Raw genomic sequence first — 23,971 nt, 5'->3', positions numbered from 1 at the left:
ACCAACGGCTCACCACCAGATGGTGCCAGCTCACAAAAAAAAGTCGCCAGGACCCTATTTCTAGTCGCCCTGGCTCCCAGGATTTGTCGAGCCCTGGTAGTAGTAGTAGTAGTAGTAGTAGTAGTAGTAGTAGTAGGCAACCTTTCATAGGATGAGAACACTTTAGTCACGCAAATAATTTTTTTTACGGAGGAACGCTATGGACTCTGATGTAAGGGGGTTTCTGCTCACCAAAGCTCCCCCTTACATCCTGTTCCCAGCATTTCCCCTTTAAATTGGGGTCCACGGGGTACCCCTTACCCATGAGTCCCCCTTACCTTTAGTGTACTCATATGCTTGGAGGCCGGAGAGAGAAGAGACGGTGGGGGGATGAATTTTGTCAGACAGTGGATGGTGAGCTTACTCGTCTGAGGATGGAGGCTTAGGCCTCAACACCTTTCATCCATGATGTACTGTATCTGCCGGTTGCTGAGCTTCAAACTTTCAGCCCACACATCCCTTTTCTGAGGCACAGAACACCGGGGATTGGAGTGTAGGTAGGCAGACAGAGGGGTAGGGGTGGAAGAAGGAGAAGCAGATCAAGCCTTCTCTTCTGCCCATGTATGGGGAGGGGCATCTGTGCACATCTATGTACTCGGGGCCGGCGGTTGTGGTATTTTGGTTACTTGGGGAGCCACAGTCCATTCTGAATATTGTGTCTGGGTTTCGGGTGGTCTGAAACCCAGACACATGATTCAAAACCCGGGCTGTCCAGGTGGCAGCCCTAAGTGGCGTCCCGGCCGCGCCCTTTCAAAAAACTATCGAGCCCCCAATAAAGAGACTATGACTATGCTCTGTCGGGAAACTTTCCCGAAGTGCATTGCGGCAAATGACGTCGCAAGGACGTCATTTGCTTCAAAGTGAACGTGAATGGCGTCCAGCGCCATTCACGAATCACTTACGCAAACTACGTAAAGTTCAAATTTCGCGACGCGGGAACGACGGGTATACGTAACATTGGCTGCCCCTGCTAATAGCAGGGGCAGCCTTACGCGAAAACCACCGTACGCAAACTGCGTACGCAGGGCTCGCGTAATGTTGTGAATCGGCGTTGGTATGCAATTTGCATACTATACGCTGAGCACAACGGGAACGCCACCTAGCGGCCATCGCAAGAATGCAGCCTAAGATATGCGGGCATAAGAGCCTTATGCCATGCATATCTTAGGCTGCAGTCGGCGTAACGAGGTTCCTGAATCAGGAGCATTCGTTACGCCGGCGCAAGTAAGCAATTGCGCTGCGTAACTATGGTTACGCAGGCGCAATTGCTCTCTGAATCCGGGCCAGGGTCTTTAACTGGCATTCAGAGAGCTTTAACAAAGCGTGTCCGAAGCCATGTTTTGAAACAAGTGTAAACTAGCCCATAGTGTGTACTAAGCTTTATGTTGCTTTACCTTCAACAAGGGCCTTCCTGATTGCATACAAATTGAAAGTTTTTAGGTTTGACCTCGTATTATATGGTTTTGGTTAATCTAAAGGAAAATTGTAAAAGTAAATTGTATAATGTATGGCCAGCCTTGGCTTTGAATCAGGTAATGTAATAAAGATTAGAGACACGCCACATCCATAATTGGTTACAAAACCAAAGAGAAAAGCATAGGATCAGGTAATGTACCAAGCCTTGTGTCTCTCTGTGCATGACCCATAGAAAGAGAGAAGCTCGTCTGTATGATTAGATCTGCCAATTGGGTGTTTTGTGCTCGGCTTTTTTTTTTTGCTGACATTACCAGCTGTCCTCCTATACTTACCTGGAAGGTGCAGTACAGCAATAAAGACAATCTCTATACGGGAGAGTCTCCCGATATAATGGAGGCAATATTGGATGACCTGATTACTTTATAAAAGTCTGATATCAAAAACTGTTGGACACTATTAGACTCTAAGGCTGCATTCACATTGTAACGCCGCGTACGCGGCGTATTTTGCCGCGATTTGTTTACTTTTTTTTTTTTTAACAAATAATTTCCATTGATGTCTATGCCCGAACGCCAATGCCGCCTGAAAAAAAGGGTCCGGGACTTGTTTGCAGGCGTTTCGGCGTGAGATGTGAACCATCTCATAAACATCAATGGAAATTCGCCCCTCCAGCGGCACGAGCGTCGCGCTTCAGGGGTATATACGCCGAGGTGTGAATGCAGCCTTATGCCCCGTACACACCATCACTTTATGTGATGAAAAAAAAACGACACTTTCTGTGAAGTAAAAAACGTCGTTTTTGAAACTTCAATTTTCAAAGACGAAGTTGCCTACACACCATCGTTTTCTCACAATGATCTTGCAAAGTGAGGTTACGTTCCACCACGTTTTACCATTGAAGCTTGCTTCTGGGCATGCGTGGATGAAAAAACGTCTTAGAAAACGACGTTTTTTGCTACACACGGTCAATTTCTGTGAAGTAAAAAGTGCACTTTTGAAAAACGACACATAAAATTGAAGCATGCTTCAATTTTTTTTGGTCGTTTTTTACAAGACATAAAACGACGTTTTCCCCCACACACAGTCAATTAAAAATTTTTTTTCATCACATAAAGTGATGGTGTGTACGCGGCATAAGAATCGTATTGAAAATGTCGAATCGGTAATGAAATGAAACAGAATTTTATACAAAGGTAACCATAGTGGATGTCTTGTGATGGATTGACTGAGGATGACTTTTGAAGCCTCATCTTTATTTACACATATTAAGTGCCATAAACATCTTATATCAGTGTTTTTGTACATGTAGCGCCCCCTTACTTTCAGTATGGGCACTACGCTAAAGTTAGTGGGGAATGGGATGGTTATTTTGCTCCCATTCACAATTTGTCGGAATTTGGGCTGCTGTCATTCCTGAACTGTCCTGTGGGTCAGTCTGCGCTCCGGGGGTGTTTTTCCACCCCTGGGCGACAGGTGGCGCTAGTGGGGTTCTGGCAGAACCACTTTTCCCCAGCAGCCAATTAGAGGAGTTTTCCCTCGCTGGGCATGCTGGGGGAGGGCATATCTGTGGCAGACGCCGTTGTTCTTGGTCCTCCTTCTTCCCGCGGGGTCCATGTTCCAGGTGCAGCATCCACCTTCAGGGTGCGCGCATCCAACGGACCCCAGCGATGGCCCTCCAGACAGGGGTCGCCTTCCACGAGGAGTTCCATGTTCCTGATAGGGGACCCAGTGACTTACTGGGTCCCCAGTTCTATTGAAAGGATCCCAGGCTGGGTGCCGTTCGATTGGGGGGTCGGCTTGAGGAGAACCCGGAGGCAGGTTATCCAACAGGGCTTGAACGAACCAATCGGGGATCTGGTGACCGGAATGCTGACAGGTACGCTTTGCTGTCATCCGGTGACCTTTGCTTAAATCTACTGGGAGGATTCGCCAAATTCGTTCATCTAGCTCAGGGGTCTCCATACTTTTCAAACAATGGGCCAGTTTACAGTCTTTCAGACTTCAGGGGGGCCGAATCGGGTATAAAAATGCCCCAGGGCCGAGCATCAGTGAGAATAAACATGGCCCCAGTGTTGGTGGGCAATAAGAGGAGGAATAGTGCTCCATCATTGCTATTAGTCTAAGAAATAGTGCCCCATTGTTGGTGCCATAGTGCCTCATATCATTGGAAACAATACTGCCCCAAGGGCCGGATGAAGACTAGCAAAGGGCCACATCCGGCCCTCGGGCCGCAGTTTGGAGATCCCTGATCCTGCTCATCCAAAGTAATTGGCCTGTGGCAGAGGCCTAGAGCCAGGTCTGTGAGAGAGATCTGTTCCTCCCAGCAACCTAAGTGACACTTCGGCTGCCAATCTCGTGGCAGGAGTCTGTCCGGGGGCACTTCACCCACTCTGGCTAGAGTGGCGACGAACTATAATTGATACTACTGAGAGCAGGATTGCTCGGTTCATATCCAGGCCTGATACTGCAAAGTTCTCTCTCTTGCTTCATCGACCTTTTCTGCCTATTTGACGGTGATGTTGGCCGTGTTGGTCTGGAAATAAAACATTGGAAAACCTTTATTCATTCATTAATACGCCGATCCCAACAACAAATCAGCGGCTCCTGTAAAAGTATTTTTCCATGTTTTTTAACATAACGATATTGGGCCCTTCCTGGTTTACTTTGCAACAACGTTTGTTCCTCTGAGCGCGTTCACGGCTGCTACAACATAGCTTTCGGGAGTACATGTCCCGACATGCTTGGCTCCTTTCTTCAATTCTGAAAAATCAGCACAAGGGACTCTTGTGCTGATTCCTGTTAGTAGAAATCCTTCTCCTTTCACTACAGCTTCAGTGATTTGAAAAATTAAACTGGATCTCTGGAGGGGGCGGAGCTATCAATCATCTGCCCATCCTACATTCATAGATTCAGTTTAATTCGTAGAAGCGATTTCTGTGAATGGAGGAAGTGGGCTCAAATGCATGGTCCTTGTTGCATGCCCATGGAAACCCTCTGCCACACCCCTTAAAGGACAATAAACCAAAAAAAGTTAATTAATTAAACCCTCATGTGTTTTTTTTGTTTTTTTACCATTATTCTACCTTTTTAAATTGGCTTTAGCACTGGGAAACACTTTTTGAAAGATAAAAAGTGCATTTTCTATACAACTATATAGATCAGACCAAAATGAGGGGGAAAGTGGGACATTGCTCCAAATCGGGGACAGTCCCTCGAAATCAGTGACAGTTGGGAGCTATGGGCATGCTACAAGAGATAGCCAAAGGGGCATGCTTCTTAACCACTTCCCGACCGCCGCATGTACATATACGTCCACAGAATGGCACGTACAGGCAGATGGGCGTACATGTACGTCCTTGCCTTCTAGCGGGTCCTTGTACGTCCTTGCCTTCTAGCTACATGCGGCGGTCGGATTCCCGCGGGGAGCGATCCGGGACGACTGCGCGGCTATTCGTTTATAGCCGATCCGTCGCGATCGCTCCCCGGAGCTGAAGAACGGGGAGAGCCGTGTGTAAACACGGCTTCCCCGTGCTTCACTATGGCACTGCATCGATCGAGTGATCCCTTTTCTAGGGAGACTCGATCGATGATGTCAGTCCTACAGCCACACCCCCCTACAGTTGTAAACACACACTAAGTGAACACTAACTCCTACAGCGCCCCCTGTGGTTAACTCCCAAACTGCAACTGTCATTTTCACAATAAACAATGCAATTTAAATGCATTTTTTGCTGTGAAAATGACAATGTTCCCAAAAATGTGTCAAAATTGTCCGAAGTGTCCGCCATAATGTCGCAGTCACAAAAAAAATCGCTGATCGCCGCCATTAGTAGTAAAAAAAAAAAAATAATAATAAAAATGCAATAAAACTATCCCCTATTTTGTAAACGCTATAATTTTTGCGCAAACCAATCGATAAACGCTTATTGCGTTTTTTTTTTTTTTACCAAAAATAGGTAGAAGAATACGTATCGGCCTAAACTGAGGAAAAAAAAAAAATTTATATATGTTTTTGGGGGATATTTATTATAGCAAAAAGTAAAAAATATTGAATTTTTTTCAAAACTGTCGCTCTATTTTTGTTTATAGCGCAAAAAATAAAAACCGCAGAGGTGATCAAATACCACCAAAAGAAAGCTCTATTTGTGGGGAAAAAAGGACGCCAATTTTGTTTGGGAGACACGTCGCACGACCGCGCAATTGTCTGTTAAAGCGACGCAGTGCCAAATCGCAAAACCTGGCCTGGGCATTTAGCTGCCTAAAGGTCCGGGGCTTAAGTGGTTAAGAAGGTCAGAGTATGGACATGCTATAAAAGATGGTCCGAGAATGCTACATGAGCTGGCTGGAGACTATGGGCATGCTGCATAAGCTGGCCAGACACGATGGAAATGTCGCATGCATTGGTTAGAGACTGTTGGCACGCTACATAACCTGGTCAGAGACCATGAATATGCTACAAAAGTTGGTCAGAGACTTAGGACATGCTTCAGGAGACAGTCATAGGCTGGAGACACTTTACAGGAGACTGATAGAGATCACTGCTATTACAGACCATTTACAAATCAATGCTTCCACAGTTGTTCTCCCTACAGCCCCGTTTAAATTACATGAGCCACATCTGATCTTTCAGAGAAATCTATTATAAAAGATCAGAAGAAAAAGAGAAAAGGGATGGAAGGCACAAAAAAAAAAAGAGTTTAATAGAAGTAAAACTATTCAATTACTAAAAGCCAAGTTTTGCATGCGCTTTTTAATGCGTTTTCGTGCTCATTTATGTGCATTCTGTTGGCTAGAATGTTCATTTATTCCTAGCAATCCGTGTTAATGCACATTTTGGCATTTTTTCACCCAAACACTCTTCTTCTGAATCTGCAAGTGATTTTTATTTATTTTTTCTTCTCCCTTCATGCCTGTAAATGCATATGTGTGCGTGGACACGTAGGGTTTGATTTACTAAAGGCAACTGCAGTTGTTTCAGAGTTTAGTAAATGAGCAGAAGCTCTGCTGACTTCCATCATCCAATCGTGTGCAAGCCAAAATACTGTTTTATTTTTAGTTTTTTTTAGTTTTTCCTTGCACGTGATTGGGTACCGTATTTATCGGCGTATACCGCGCACTATTTTGCCCTGAAAATCAGGGCAAAATCGTGGGTGCGCGATATACGCCGATACCCGATATACGCCGATACCCTGTACGTACAGGACGTCAGCGCGACAGTTGCCGAGCCTGCCCGTAGATTCACGAGTGTACTGCGCTCGGTATATGCCGGCGCAGTATTCAAACTCGTGGCGGGAAGGACGCCGGACCCGCCAAAGAGGACGCCGGACCCGACGAAGAGGACACCCGAAGCCGCAGAAGGACGCCGGACCCGACGAGGCCGCCGCGCAAGACACCAAAACTGTAAGTACAAAAAAACTTTTTTTCCACAGGATTGGGGGCCACTTTAGGGGTGCGCGGTATACGCGGGAGCGCGTTATACCGCGATAAATACGGTTTTCTTTTGAAAAGTGAAGCTTTACCTCATTTACTAAGCTCTGCAGCAACTGCACTTGTAGAGTGCAACTTCTATTTGCCTTTAGTAAATCAATCCCATGGGCTAACATAGAGGGGCATTTAGGGGCATAAAAAAAAACTGTAATGCCGCGTACACACGATCGGAATTTCTGACAAAAGATATTCGATGTGAGCTTGTTGTCGGAAAATCCGACCGTGTGTAGGCTCCGGACATTTGCTGCCGACAACAAATGTTTGAGAGCTGGTTCTAAATTTTTCTGACAACAAAAGTTCTTGTCGGAAATTCCAATCGTCTGTATGCACAAAAATCCTACGCATGTTCGGAATCAATTTGACACATGCTCGGAGTCATTGAACTTAATTCTTCTCGGCTCGTCTTAGGCCCCGTACACACGACCGAGTTTCTCGGCAGAATTCAGCCAGAAACTCGATCGGAGCTGAATTCTGCCGAGAAACCCGGGCGGGTGTACACTTTTGGCCGAGGAAGCCGACGAGGATCTCGGCGAGGAAATAGAGAACATGTTCTCTATTTCCTCGTTGTTCAATGGGAAATTTCGGCTCGCCGAGATCCTCGGCGGCTTCACAAGGAACTTGACGAGCAAAACGATGTGTTTTGCCCGTAGAGTTCCTCGGACGTGTGTACGGGGCCTTAGTGTTGTACGTGACCGCGTTCTTGGCGTTTGGAATTTCCGACAACATTTGTGTGACCGTGTGTATGCAAGACAAGTTTGAGTGAGCCAACATTCCGTCTGAAAAAAATCCACAGTTTTGTTGTCGGAATGTCCGATCGTGTGTACGTGGCATTAAAGTGCTGTTTTTGATGTCCTGTGTGCACAAGGTTTAAGTGTGAATGGGTGGTCTGCAGCTCTTGGGTGGCATGTTGGGCACCAGGGAGTTTACAGCCTCGTCAACCAATCATGTGTTGTCTAAGGCCAAGACTTTTTTTTTTTTCTTTTCATTTTGTAGAGTGGGGAAGAGTTGGAGCCTCTATCAGGTTTTGGACCAGGGTGGTGACGTGGACATGGCCCATCTTGATCTTGGCAAAGCATTTAATGCCGTTCCAAATATTCTAATAAAAAAAGTTGTACAAGTTAGGACTTAACCCTATGGGTGGTTCAGTGGGTATGCAGTTGGCTAAAGGATAGATAACGGGGTGTGGTTGTAAATGGGGTTCATTCAGAACAAAGACCAGTCACTAGTGGTGGACCACAAGGTACTAAGTCCTGTTCTATTTAATCTGTATGTTTGTTTTTAGGTTTGGTGGGTAATGTATGTCTTTTTTTTCTGATGATACAAAGGTGTGGAATGGGGTTGATGTCCCTGGAGGTGTCTGTAACATGATTTGGCATTGTTGGAAGATTGGTCAAAGCCGTGGAAACTGCAGTTCAATGTTTCTAAATGCAAAATAATGCATTTTTAATGAAAAATAATCCCTCAACGGAGTAGACTATTGGGAGTTCAGTGTTGGCCAGCACTACAGAAGAAAAAGGTTTGGGTGGAATTATTATGAGTGACCAGTGTGATCAGACAGTGGGAAGAGCAAATAGAATTCTGTGATGTATCACTAGAGGAGGAAGAAAGGTTCTGATTCCCCTATATAGAACTTTATATCACCTAGAGCAGGGGTGTCCAAACTGCGGCCTGAGGGCCAGATGTGGCCCTTTACTAGCCTTTATCTGGCCCTTGGGGCACTATTCCTCCAACTGATATGGGGCACTATTCATCCCATTGACTCCAACAAGGGGGCACTATTTCTTCCACTGATACCAATGATGGGATACTATTCCTCCTACTAATCGGGGCACCACTACTCCTCCTACTGAGACCAACCTTGGGGCCATATTTATTATCACCGATGCTGAGTCCAAGACATTTGCCATCTCTGCTGGCCACAATTCGGCCCTCCTAAAGTCTTAAGGACACAAAACTGGCCCTTTGTTTGAAAAGTTTGGAGACCCCTGACCTAGAGGGATCACCAGCAGATCAAAGGAGATCCTGATTCTTCTATATAGGTCTTTATATCACTAGAGGGTTGACCAGCAGGTGGAAGGAGGTCCTGATAATTCCTCTATATCAAAAGTCTTCAAACTGTGGCCCTTTGCTTACCTTTTTATCCAGCCCTATTCATCCCACTTAAGTGAGACACTATTCTGTACATTGACACCAAAAATGGGGCAGAATTCCTGCAACTGACAACAATGGGGCACCATTTCTCCCACTGACGGCAACAATGGGGCACCAATTATCCCCCTAATATCAAAGATGGGGCACGGTTTATTCCCACTGATGCCAGAAAAAAAAAATTGGTGGCCATAGTCTGGCCCCCTAACGACTGAAGGACAGTAAACTGGCCTGTGACGGATCCGTCGCACACCCCGCTTGAGTGCGCCGCTTCCTCCAGTGTGAACATATAGATCAGATATTGTAGCTAATCATACAAGACTAGCCGACAATAGCTTGTATAAATCCTGGAACGTTTTATTGAACAAGGATACAGGCTTTTTATACACTTGAAAAGTATGTCAGTCCCCCCACATACACAATAACCCAAATATTTACCCAAAACCTCACACAATGGGTTACATAATGAGGTAGGGTGGGCTCATGGCCACCCCCTCCCCTTCCCCTCCATCCTTTAGCAACTACTAGCTGACAATGATATAATTAACATGCTCATTAACACAGCACTTAAACCAGCCTAGGTGAACAGACTGCCCGGCAACAAGGGTAAAACAAAGTACATTACACATTATGCTAAATATAAACGCAGAATACCTTATTAACTCCTTCCCGCCGAATGTACGCAGATATGCAGCCTCGGCTTTAGGGGGTTATACCAGGATGATACTTGCAGCTGCAGGCATCATCCCGGTACTGTTTTTTTAGACTCTTCAGGGATAATGACGGATGCGGCTAAAAGCCACTCGGCTGTTATACCAGAGGAGCGGGAGGGGACGTCCTCCACTTCCGCCGCTCTTACCGGGCCTCCCGTCCCAGCGGGAAACCCGATCCGGCAATTCCATTGGCTAGAGAGACTGGCACAAAGCCAGAAACGGCTTCCTTCCAGTCATCTCTCTGTAAACACATAAGCAACGTCACTTCCGGTTTATTCGGTTGCGCTGGTTTTCAAAATAAGTGATAGTATTCAGAATTGTCGTTTTTGGCGATCTGAATACTTTGAAGTGCAACAGGGGGGAATTTTTTTTTTTTTTTTTTAGACCCCCGATCCCTCCATAAAGTGTACCTGTCACCACCTATTACTGTCACAAGGGATGTTTACATTCCTTATGATGGCAATAAAAGTGATAACTTTTTATTTTAAGTAGAAAAAAAAGCAGCTTTTGTTTTTTTTTTGTTTTTTTAAGCGCCTTCATCCCCACGAGGTCCCGCAGCAAAGAAAACACACACGTCGCGCATATGTAAACAGTGTTCAAATCACACGTGAGGTATCGCCCCGATCGTCGGAGTGAGAGCAATAATTCTAGCTCTAAGACCTCCTCTGTAACTCTAACCTGGTAACCGTTATTTCTTTTTTTTTTTTTTTTTTTTTTTTAAAGCACCGTCTATGGAGATTTTTAGGTACCGTAGTTTGTGGCCATTCCACGAGTGTGCGCAATTTAAAATCATGCTGAAAAGTATCTAATTATTCGGCGTAACATCATCTTTCACATTATACAAACAAATTGGGCTAACTTTTTAGTTTTTTTTTTTTTAATTCATGAAAGTGTCTTTTTTTTTTTTTTTTTTTTCTCTAAAAAAAAAATGCATTTGAAAGACCGCTGCTCAAATACAGGTGGTTCTCAAAAAATTAGCATATTGTGATAAAGTTCATTATTTTCTGTAATGTACTGATAAACATTAGACTTTCATATATTTTAGATTCATTACACACAACTGAAGTAGTTCAAGCCTTTTTATTGTTTTAATATTGATGATTTTGGCATACAGCTCATGAAAACCCAAAATTCCTATCTCAAAAAATTAGCATATTTCATCCGACCAATAAAAGAAAAGTGTTTTTAATAAAAAAAAAGTCAACCTTCAAATTATTCTGTTCAGTTATGCACTCAATACTTGGTCGGGAATCCTTTTGCAGAAATGACTGCTTCAATGCAGCGTGGCATGGAGGCAATCAGCCTGTGGCACTGCTGAGGTGTTATGGAGGCCCAGGATGCTTCGGTAGCGGCCTTAAGCTCATCCAGAGTGTTGGGTCTTGTGTCTCAACTTTCTCTTCCCAATATCCCACAGATTCTCTATGGGGTTCAGGTCAGGAGAGTTGGCAGGCCAATTGAGCACAGTAATACCATGGTCAGTAAACCATTTACCAGTGGTTTTGGCACTGTGAGCAGGTGCCAGGTCGTGCTGAAAAATGAAATCTTCATCTCCATAAAGCTTTTCAGCAGATGGAAGCATGAAGTGCTCCAAAATCTCCTGATAGCTAGCTGCATTCACCCTGCCCTTGATAAAACACAGTGGACCAACACCAGCAGCTGACATGGCACCCCAGACCATCACTGACTGTGGGTACTTGACACTGGACTTCAGGCATTTTGGCATTTCCCTCTCCCCAGTCTTCCTCCACACTCTGGCACCTTGATTACCGAATGACATGCAAAATTTGCTTTCATCCGAAAAAAGTACTTTGGACCACTGAGCAACAGTCCAGTGTTGCTTCTCTGTAGCCCAAAGTGGCTTGACCTGGGGAATGTGGCACCTGTAGCCCATTTCCTGCTCAAGCCTGTACACGGTGGCTCTGGATGTTTCTACTCCAGACTCAGTCTACTGCTTCTGCAGGTCCCCCAAGGTCTGGAATCGGTCCTTCTCCACAATCTTCCTCAGGGTCCGGTCACCTCTTCTCGTTGTGCAGCGTTTTCTGCCACACTTTTTCCTTCCCACAGACTTCCCACTGAGGTGCCTTGATACAGCACTCTGGGAACAGCCTAACAGCTAATTTTTTGAGATAGGAATTTTGGGTTTTCATGAGCTGTATGCCAAAATCATCAATATTAAAACAATAAAAAGGCTTGAACTACTTCAGTTGTGTGTAATGAATCTAAAATATATGAAAGTCTAATGTTTATCAGTACATTACAGAAAATAATGAACTTTATCACAATATGCTAATTTTTTGAGAACCACCTGTAGTGTGATATAAAATATTGCAGCGATCTGCATTTTATTTTACTAGATTCTCTGCTAAATATATACATATATACATATATATATACATACACATTATATATATATATATATATATATATATATATATATATATATATATATATATATATATATATATAATCAGCCCTCAAAATTTCCACTCGCCTACTAGCATTTGGCGAGTGGATTTAAGCTGGGGGCGAGTGATGACAGGGCTGCATGACCAATCTCCCTCCAATCTGTGCCTACACTTAGAGTGCCGATGAGATTGGCGGCCGAAGAGGAAAGGTGCATGCTCGGGAAAAGTAGTCTGGTGAGCCGCGCACAGGCAGAGCAGTACACAGGTGCTCTCCTTACAATTCTCATTAAGCCATGGGACCTAACAGTATGACCTCTCTGAGCCTGCCCCCCTCCCCCGGGCCCTGACCAATGTAGCTGGAGAGCAGAAAGTAATGAGTGAGGTGGAGGACTGCAAAAATTACCACTCCGGTGCAGCGCTCACTGAAAGTTGCCCTGACATGAGAGCGGCAGCCTTCTAGTTTGTGCAGATTTCTTCTCCTTGTGCTCTATGTAAGTGGCCAGCAGTTTAGCCTGAGCACTGTGAACAGACTGGTCTCAATGTGTGCTGTGCTATGGCGTCAATGTCTGTGCAGTTGTGTGGATCTCAGTGCTGGATTGTACTCCCTCCCGCTGTGCTGCAGCTCTTCTCCGCGAGAGAGAGAGAGAGAGAGAGAGAGAGAGAGAGAGAGAGAGAGAGAGAGAGAGAGAGAGAGAGAGAGAGAGAGAGAGAGAGAGAGAGAGAGAGAGAGAGAGAGAGAGAGAGAGAGAGAGAGAGAGAGAGAGAGAGAGAGAGAGAGAGAGAGAGAGAGAGAGAGAGAGAGAGAGAGAGAGAGAGAGAGAGAGAGAGAGAGAGAGAGAGAGAGAGAGAGAGAGAGAGAGAGAGAGAGAGAGAGAGAGAGAGAGAGAGAGAGAGAGAGAGAGAGAGAGAGAGAGAGAGAGAGAGAGAGAGAGAGAGAGAGAGACTCTGTCCCTCTGGTCTGCCCCCTGTGCCATTTTGTTAAAGTTGTTGTTGGTAATATTTAATTTTGTAACTTGATTCTGCATAAAACATTGTCATGGGTGCAATTAGGCGCAGGGCAGTGTATGAATTAGGTGGGGCAACTGGTGGCGAGTAACTCTTGAGGCCTGGCTAGTAGCTCAGGACTTGAAATTTTTAACCCTGTGTGTGTGTGTATATATATATATATAATGTTTGGGGGTTCTAAGTAATTTTCTAACAAAAAATACAGATTTTAACTTGCAAGCAACAAATGTCAGCAATAGGCTTGGTCATGAAAGGGTAAACACACCAAGTAAAAGGGGGGTTTTGGGACTTTAAATGAGGTGAGTACACATCGCTATAAGATAAGTCGATATCAAAAAATGTTTTTATTGGTGAAACAAGGAAATGGTAAAATGACAAGATGCATGCAGCAATAAATTAAAATTGTCAATCGCATATTACAGACCATATATGGAAACAAACATTAGTAGCAACCAGCCAATCAATATGTGGTGTGGAACAAATCCTGGATGTAATAAAAACACTTAGTAGGTGGTGAAATCAAGATAATGTAATGAGTAAAGGCGTCTGCAGGAGAATAAGTGCATCCAAATTAGGCTGACGCGTTTCGTGGAAAATGCCACTCTTCAGGGCCGGGTGCACACAAATCTATAAAACCAAACATGAGTGGACCAGTATGATCCAATGTTATACCCCTCAACAGGGAGGCTATGTACAAAAAGAAAGGGAGAGAGCAGGGGTGGCCCATACATTAAGGGCACACGGGCACCGCCCCTCCTGTCTATCGCCGCCCCTCCTGTCAATCGCCGCCTCCCCTATTCATGGGTCCGACCCCTTTTAGGACACGACAAATGGATTCCAATGCAATTCTTTTTTTTAAGCACCGTTTAGAGCCAGAGGCTCTAGTAGACTACAATATAGGGTGGGCTCGGGGCTCAGAGAGTGAACTCCGTGCCCACCCAGATGTGTTACAGTGAATCAATATTCGCTGTTGTAACACTGATCCTCCTCCCGACCAATCAGGAAGCAGGTTTTCAGCGGATTGGCTGAAAGGACAGGCAATCCTATTTGAAATTGCCATCAGTCCAGGCACCTGGTGGATCCGGACTTGGGCAGTCGGGATGACGCGGTGCCTCTACTGAACTTCGTGACGTCAGAGGCGAGCGGACTTCAGACCATTCTCTGCTGAAAACGGGTTGCAGAAGTGCAAAATGAATTGCCCTCCTGTTACCCAGAGGGGAAGCCCAGCCTAAAAAGCTCAGGCAGGACTACTTCTTCTAATTAAAAAAACAAACCTACTGTATTTAACCCCTTAATGCCCGCCGTACGACTATTTACGGCCGCAAAATGGCACAGACAGGCAGAAGGGCGTATATATACGTCCTTGCCTTCTAGCGGGTGGGGGGTGCGATCGAGACCCCCCCCCCCCGCGCTGCGTGCGGCAGGCGGATTCCCGCGGGGAGCGATCCGGGACGACGGCGCGGCTATTCGTTTATAGCCGCTCCGTCGCGATCGCTCCCCGGAGCTGAAGAACGGGGAGAGCCGTGTGTAAACACGGCTTCCCCGTGCTTCACTGTGGCGGCGTATCGATCGAGTGATCCTTTTTATAGGGAGACTCGATCAATGACGTCAGTCCTACAGCCACACCCCCCTACAGTTGTAAACACACACTAGGTGAACCCTAACTCCTACAGCGCCCCCTGTGGTTAACTCCCAAACTGCAACTGTCATTTTCACAATAAACAATGCAATTTAAATGCATTTTTTGCTGTGAAAATGACAATGGTCCCAAAAATGTGTAAAAATTGTCCGAAGTGTCCGCCATATTGTCGCAGTCATGAAAAAAATCGCTGATCGCCGCCAATAGAAGTAAAGTAATTATTAGTAAAATAATTTGTAAAAATGCAAAAAAACTATCCCCTATTTTGTAAACGCTATACATTTTGCGCAAACCAATCGATAAACACTTATTGCGATTTTTTTTTTTTTTTTTTTTTTTTTTTTTTTTTACCAAAAATAGGTAGAAGAATACGTATCGGCCTAAACTGAGGAAAAAAAATGTTTTTATATATGTTTTTGGGGGATATTTATTATAGCAAAAAGTAAAAAATATTGAATTTTTTTCAAAATGGTCGCTCTATTTTTGTTTATAGCGGGAGGTGAGGTATAGAGGTGATCAAATACCACCAATAGAAAGCTCTATTTGTGGGGAAAAAAGGACGCCAATTTTGTTTGGGAGCCACGTCGCACGACCACGCAATTGTCTGTTAAAGCGACGCAGTGCCGAATTGTAAAAACGCCTTTGGGCATTTAGCAGAATATTGGTCCGGGGCTTAAGTGGTTAAACACAATTTTTTTTTTTTTTCTGTCGTAATTCTTCTATGTTTCTATATTTTTGTGTGATCCACTCCTCTTTATGTGCTAGAGGTGACGGAAAGTGAGGGGAAAGCCAAAGGGAAAGTGATCAAAGTAAAAGGTGAGGAAATTTCCCAAATAGGCAATTTTGTTTCTGTGACCGTTCAAGGATAAAATTTCCCCATACTTTGTGGCGACTTCCTCTCATTTCCTGTTGTGCCTCCAGGACTGGAAGTGAAGGGAAATCTTTTAGTGGGACAAGGCAGCAAAACATGACCACACAAGGGGCTGGATTCAGGTAGAATTGCGCATTATTTACGGAGGCGCAGGGCAACGTTTTTGCCCTGCGCCCCCGCAAATTTGCTGCGCTGCACCTTGATTCACGGAGCTGTAGCTCCGTAAATTGCGTGGGCGCGCCGGCAAAATGCACAACGCAAGCACGCGCAATTTAAATGATCCGTAGGGGGCGGGAATCATTTAAATTGGGCGCGTTCCCGCGCCGATCGTAGAGCGCATGCTCCGTCGTGCATTGCGGCAAATGACGTCGCAAGGACGTCATTTGCTTCAAAGTGAACGTGAATGGCGTCCAGCGCCATTCACGATTCACTTACGCAAACTACGTAAATTTCAAATTTCGCGACGCGGGAACGACAGGTATACATAACATTGGCTGCCCCTGCTAATGGCAGGGGCAGCCTTATGCAAAAACCGCCGTACGGAAACAACGTAAATTGCGTACGCAGGGCTCGCGCAACGTTGTGAATCGGTGTTAGTATGCAATTTGCATACTATACGCTGAGCACAATGGGAACGCCACCTAGCGGCCATCGCAAGAATGCAGCCTAAGATATGCGGGCATAAGAGCCTTATGCCGCGCATATCTTAGGCTGCAGTCGGCGTAACGAGGTTCCTGAATCGGGAGCATTCGTTACGCCGGGGCAAGTAAGCAATTGCGCTGTGTAACCTATGGTTACACAGGCCCAATTGCTTCTTGAATCCAGGCCAAGGATTTTAACTCTTCCCAACTCTATCCAAAACTAGAAGAAAAATGTGGCTGTATATACATATTTTTAAGCGTCATTAGATCTCACTGGTTGTTTCAGCCAACAGCAATTTGCTTTGTTCTAGTATTTTTTTTATATTGTTTTGTAAATTTGATTTTTTTTTTCTTTTTGTTTTCCTTCTTTTTCAGGACTTGTAAATCGATGTGCTCCAGTCCGATATCACTACACATCGTCTTCACTGCCAACAAACCTCCCACTCAATGTCACCAAGACCATCCGTCAGGATGAATGGCACGCACTCCGTAAGTATCCCCTTACCCCGCTTCATGAACTGGGTGATTTATGGTCTTTTTGCTGTAAGGTTTTGTACATGTATCAAGCTAATATCAGCTTGTTGCCTGTATACCGTGTTTCCCCGAAAATAAGCCCGGGTCTTGTATTAATTATGCCAACAAAAGACACAGTAGGGCTTATTTTCGGAGTAGGTCTTACCATGCAATGTGCTGTCTTCTCTCCCCCTCTCCCTGCCTGTCAGGAATCCCCAGTGTGAACTGAGTTAAAATGCTTGTAAAATCCTACAATCCACTCTGATACAGTATTATATAATGTACAATGTGTGTGTGTGTGTGTGTGTGTTCCTGTAATATAATTGTGCAAAATACCTTTTTGTTATAGCACCATTCTGCACTTCTGTGACCCGCTGGAGCTCTCTTCCCCACATTTATATTACAGAAACGCACTTATTGTACATTATATATACTACTATAATAGAGTGGATTTTAGGATTTAGTATTTTTAACTAGGGCTTATTTTCCCTCCCGGAAAAAACGCTAGGTCTTATTTTCAGGGTAGGTCTTATTTTTGGGGAAACAGGGTAGAAAACACCTATGAGACAGAAATCTTGCTGATTAATAGGGGGATCAAATAATTATTTCACTCATTAAAATGCAAATCAATTTGTAACTTATTTTAAATGCTTTTTTCTGGATATTTTTCTTGTTGTTCTGTCTCTCACTGTTAAAATAAACCTACCAATAAAATTAGACTGATCGTTTCTTTGTCAGTTGGCAAATGTACAAAATCGGCAGGGGATCAAATACTATTTTCCCTCATTGTAGTGTATCTGCTAGACTTTATTGTTGAGATCTCTGCTCTCGGTTCCTGCACACCCACCTGCCTGCTGATTTTTTTCATTATATGATAAAGAATGAACCAGGAGCAGGAATACATAAAGGTGTTACAGGAACAGAGTCGGAAGTTATTTCAGGGAGATCTTGCCACTGAACTGTCAGAGATGCCAAGGGATGATTGAGCCTACCACACCATCTTTCACTAAACTATCATTTGTGTGTAGACTAGCCTTTTCCAAATGCCCCAGGATCTCTTTATACAATGGATATAAAAAGTCTACGCACCCTGTTAAAAATGTGAGGTTTCTGTGATGTAAAAAGAAAAATGAGACAAAGATAAATCATTTCAGACCTTTTTCCACCTATAAACTGTACAACTCATTTGAGAAAAAAATTAATAAAATAAAAAAGAATAATAATAAAAATATATATATATATATATATATATATATATATATATATATATATATATATATATATATATATATATATATATATATATATATATATATATATATATATATAATTTATTAGGGTGGCCCCGATGCCACTTTTTTGAGACCGAGTACAAGTACCGAAGTACCAATACTTTTTTTTCAAGTACTCGCCGATGGCCATTACCGATCCTTTTTTTATTTTTTTTTAATGTGACAGTGGCAGTATTTTTTTTTTTTTTTTTACAGTGTTTTTCTTTTTTCTTTTTTTGTTGTGGGGGGGGGGAGTGGATTGTCGGTGTGTGTGTGTTTTTTTTTTTTATTCAATTTTTATTTTTTAAAATTCATTTTTTTTATTTATTGCAATTTTTTTTTCTTTTTTATCAGCCCCTGACATCTCCCATTTAAGACAGAGAAAGGGATTAAAGGATCACTAAAGGATTTTTTTTTTTTTTTAGCTAAATAGCTTCCTTTACCTCACTGCAGTCCTGGTTTCATGTCCTTATTGTTCGTTTTTGCTTTGAAGTGGCTGTAATTCTGCTCTGATCTCCACACTTCCTGGTTGTCTTTTTCCTTATAACCATCGTACTGGGAGCTTTTCACTGTAGGTCTAAGCTGTCATTACTGTGTGTCTAAAACTTAACAGAACCAATCAGATTCATTTTAAAAACAAAACGCTGCCCTGGATTTGTTTGTTTTTGTTCTGTGTGTCTCTCTAGTTCACAGGAACATGAAACCAGTTTAAAATTGAAACTAACCTACAGGCACATTATATGATTGATTTTTTTTATCTATTTGTAATCATTTTTAAAAGGAATCAGTTAACTTTTATGTCTCTATACCCTGTAAACAGTCATTTCAGCAAAAAAAATTTTTTCCTTTAGTGACCCTTTAAGGACACAGATTCCCCAGTCCCTTTCTCTGCATCCTCAACTAAAATAAATGGAGAGTAGCTCCATTCCATTCTGGTGACAGCACGGAGGGGGACAGCACGGAGCACGGAGGGGGACAGCACGGAGCACGGAGGGGGACAGCACGGAGACAGTCAGCGGTGATCGGTGCGGCTTTGGGGGGAGTTACAAGCACTGATCACCGCTGTATAACTTTAACTATAGCAGCTGAAAAGGAGGCAGATGAGTGCTTGCAAATCCCCTGCCGCAATGACCACCCTGATTGCCCAGGTATCGGGTGAAGCATCGGGGCATTTCCCCGAGTACAAGTACTCAGGAAAATTTATCGGTACCGATACTAGTCTCGGGACATCCCTAATTATATATATATATATATATATATATATATATATATATATATATATATATATATATATATATATATATATATATATATATATATATATATATATATATATATATATATATATATATATATATATATATATATATTTATATATTATGAGGGGGGGTCTGAATAATGTGGTTGCAAAAGTGTGCACACCCTCCTTTATAACTGAGGATGTAGATTTGTTCAGGATTAAGTCATCACCTTCAATCCAATGTTAAATAGGAGTCGGTACACACCTGCCATCATTTAAAGTGCCTCTGATTAACCCCAAATAAAGTTCAGCTGTTCTAGTAGGTCTTTCCTGACATTTTCTTAGTCGCATCCTACAGCAAAAGCCATGGTCCGTAGAGACATGTCAAAGTGGGCCAGTCTGGATGAAGTCCAGGGCCAAATTTTTGTCCCAGTCCAGCCCTGGTTCACACTTATGCTTATTGGATGTGGGTTTCCCGGCGTCCAATTCGCATAGCAGGAGAATGTGAGTGGCTCTGTATGGAGCCGGTTCACACATCGCCACAGCGGCTCCGGTGCAAATTGCACAGGTCCATTTCAGGTCCAAATTCAGTCCAAAATTCGGGCTGAAATCGGACCTGAAAGGGTGAATGGAGACGCATCAGACTCCTGCTGTTTGTTGATGTTTTTATAATCGTACAGTATATCTAGTTTTAATTTGCAGCTTGTTCAATATGCAGATTATGCTTCCTACTTAGTAGCAGATCACAGTGATTGTGTTGTATTGTTCTTCCTTCTCTGCAAGCCTGTCAGTCTGACCAGGGTGATTTAAAAACAGCGTAGTGTCTAATTGCCTATAGATTATTTTTTTTGTTGTTGTTAATTGTTCAGCAACAAGTTAATTGCATTGTCTTCCACAAAAAAGCCATTTGAGGGTTGAGGAAAAACGTACATATCCATCTGTTTTCATTAACCCCGGGGGGTGGGGGGCTGGGAACTTTTGGTCCGGAAAGCAAACACAGCCAACCGATTCTTCCATAGGACACTAAATAAATTGCGCCACACAACGTGTGCCAGGGTGCCTTTATATAAGGTGGACGCAGTCTTAAAGAATGTGCTTTATTCTAACGCACCTTTTTATATTCACTGGAGAAAATTATTATTTGATCCCCTGAAGATTTTGGGCTAGATTCAGGTAGGGGTGCGCATAGTTACGGCGGCGCAGCGTATCGTATTTACGCTACGCCGCCGTAAGTTAGAGAGGCAAGTGCTGCATTCACAAAGCACTTGCCTTCTAATTTACGGTGGCGTAGCGTAAATGGGGCCGGCGTAAGCGCGCGTAATTCAAATGTGGATGAGGGGGGCGTGTTTTATGTTAATTCTTGGTGACCCGACGTGATTGACGTTTTTCCCGACCGGCGCATGCGCCGTCCGTGGAATTTCCCAGTGTGCATTGCTCCAAAGTACGCCGCAAGGATGTCATTGGTTTTGACGTGAACGCAAATTACGTACAGCCCTATTCGCGAACGACTTGCGCAAACGACGTAAAAAATTCAAATTTTGACACGGGTACGACGGGCATACTTAACAACATTGCGTGCGCCTCCTAATAGCAGGAGTAACCTTACGCCGAAAAAGCCGAACGTAAACGACGTAAAAAAATAGCGCCGGGCATACGTAAATTTGTGAATCGGCGTATCTAGGTCATTTGCATATTCTACGCCGAAAACTACGGAAGCGCCACCTAGCGGCCAGCGTAAATATGCACCCTAAGATACGACGGTGTAAGAGACTTACGCCAGTCGCATCTTAGGCTAATGTCGGTGTATCTTGCTTTCTGAATACAGAAAGAAGATACACCGGCGCAGATTTGAATTTACGTGGCGTATCTATAGATACGCCGGCGTAAATTCTCTCTGAATCTAGCCCTTTTGTACGTTTTCTCACTTACAAAGAAATGAAGGGTCAATAATTTATATCATAGGTGTATTTTAAATGATAAAGATAGAATATTAACCAAAAATCCAGAAAAAAATATAATACAAATGCTATAAAATTAAGTTGAGGTTCAGTGAGTAAAATAAGTATTTGATCCCCAAGCAAAACCTGATTTAGTACTTGGTGGAGAAACCCTTGTTGGCAAGTACAGAGGTCAGACGTTTCTTGTAGTTGATAACCAGGTTTGCACACATCTCAGGAGGCTTTTTAGTCCACTCTTCTTTATAGATCATCTCTTTCTGGGCTGTCTCTTGGCAACTCGAAGTTTCAGCTCCCTCCATAAATTTTCTATAGGATTAAGGTCTGGATACTGGATAGGCAACTCCATGTGCTTCTTCTTGAGCCACTCCTTTGTTGCCTTGGCGGTATGTTTTGGGTCATTGTCATGCTGAAAAACTCATCCATGACCCATCTTCAGTGTTCTGGCTGAGGGCCGAAGGTTCTCATTCAAGATTTTACAATACATGACCCCATCCATTGGTCCCAGAGAAACAGCCCCAAAGCATAATGTTTCCACCTCTGTGCTTGAGGCGGGATTTATGTTTTCTCCAATCACAAGCAGGGGGCGGGGATTGTGCTCCTCCAGGCATTCCGGGCCAGGACAAGTACTGTCATTGAGTAATGCAGTGATGTGGCGGCCTTTTTTGGGGGCATCAGATTGGCCCGGGGGGGGGGTGGCTGTGTCAGTTTCATTCCGGGACACTGTATTGTCCTGGAATGAAGGTGCCCGGGACAGACCTGCAAAATGCGGGCAATCCGGGACATGTGATCACCCTAACCCACATACCTCCCAACATTTTGAGATAAGGAGGGACACCTACTAGCAAACATATGCAGGCTTAGGACACCCCCCCATGCCACGCCTCTTAAAGAAAAAAAAAAGGTTAATTCCACAAGTGCTTTTTTTTAACTATAATATTCCTTTATATTGGCTTTCTAAAATTTGCAAGTGCAGCAATTTAAAAATTGGATGAAAGGTTTAGCTCTGGGAAACACTTTTTGAAAGATAAAGGGCCCTTTCACACAGGTTTGTCAGTTTTTTAGGCGGACCTGAACAGGCGCTATGTGCTCCTCTATGGAGCCACGGATGTCAGCGGTGACTAGGGATGAGCCGAACACCCCCCCGTTCAGTTCGCACCAGAACCTTCGAACGGACCGAACGTTCGCGCGAACATTTAGAACCCCATTGACGTCTATGGGACTCGAACGTTCGAATTCAAAAGTGCTCATTTTAAAGCCTAATATGCAAGTTATTGTTGGAAAACGTCTTTAAGAAACCCGGGTCTTGCCCCAAGGAATATGTATCAATGGGGAAAAAAGTTTTAAAAACTGTAGTTTTTTCAGGAGCAGTGATTTTTAATGATGCTTAAATAAAATAAAATAAGAAAAATTCCTTTAAATATTGTACCTGCTGGGTGTCTATAGTATGCCTGTGAAAACGTCTTTGAGAACCCGGGTCTTGCCCCAGGGAACATGTATCAATGGAAAAAAAGTTTTAAAAACGGTCATAGTTGGCTTTGGCCAATTCTGGCTCTCCGTTTTTTGCAAGCTGTGATTGGCCAAGCATGCGGGTCATAGTGCATGCTTGGCCAATCGTCAGCCAGCGATGCCGCAGTGAATTATGGTCTGTGAAACGTAACTCGAATTTGGCGCGAACGACCCGTTTTGTTCGTATTTCGACGAACGATCGAACATACGATGTTCGAGTCGAACATGAGTTCGACTTGAATACGAGGCTCATCCCTAGCGGTGACCTGTCCTCTACTTTTCCATGCGTCTAGCGGATCGGATGACGACGGACTCTACGGTCCGTCGTCATCCGATCCCCCCCCAAAGGGGAGAGTGGCGCTCTGACAGGTCGGTCCCTGCACGGTGTGCAGAGATGAATCTGTCAGCTGCCTGCTCAGCGGGGATCGACGGAGCGATCCCCGCTGAGCTAAAGCGGAGCACGCACACGCATACCTCCCAACTGTCTCTGATTTCGAGGGACTGTCCCTGATTTGGAGCAATGTCCCTCTGTCCCTCATTTGTCCCTCATTTTGGTCTGATCTATAAAGATGTATATAAAATCCACTTTTTATGTATCAAAAAGTGTTTCCCAGTGCTAAACCTTTTCATCTGATTTCTAAATTGCTGCATTTGTAAATTACAAAAGCCAATATAATGGAATAGTAGTGGTAAAAAAAGCACTTGTGGGTTTAACCAGTCTTATTTTTTTGTACAATGCTCCTTTAAGGGGTGTGGCAAGGGGTGTGTCCGATGCCTGCATACTTTTGCTGATAGGTGTCCCTCATTCCCATCTCAGAAAGTTGGGAGGTATGCACACGGACAGCCCTGTGTGAAAGGGCCCAAAAAGTGCATTTTATATACAACTATATGGATCAGACCAAATTGAGGGACAAATGAGGAGGAAAGAGGGACATTGCTCCAAATCAGGGACAGTCCCTCGAAATCAGGGACAGCTGGGAGCTATGCACCCAGCATGTGACTGCGGTTCTGATTGTGGTCCAAATGGGGTAGTATCTCCATTCAGACACCAACCTAACATACTGTAAAATAATTGTAAAGGCCTTGGAGAAAAAAAAAAGTCCTACAAAATACGGAACA

General features: G+C 43.9%; 1 protein-coding gene across 1 annotated transcript in view; it reads left to right on the top strand.

The window, feature by feature from the left end:
• The window catches only part of LOC120917154 (transmembrane protein 178B), a 79,888-nt gene that overhangs the window by 42,370 nt on the left and 13,547 nt on the right, over positions 1-23,971 (top strand). Inside the window, exon 2 of the mRNA XM_040328238.1 lies at positions 16,740-16,853. Within this exon, the coding sequence (XP_040184172.1) occupies positions 16,740-16,853 (114 nt within the window). The remainder of the gene's footprint in view (positions 1-16,739; positions 16,854-23,971) is intronic.

This window comes from Rana temporaria, chromosome 11 (genome assembly GCF_905171775.1).
Source record: "Rana temporaria chromosome 11, aRanTem1.1, whole genome shotgun sequence".
Classification (NCBI taxonomy): domain Eukaryota; kingdom Metazoa; phylum Chordata; class Amphibia; order Anura; family Ranidae; genus Rana; species Rana temporaria.
Note: the sequence above shows the minus strand (reverse complement) of the source record. Positions and strands in the feature narration are given on the sequence as shown.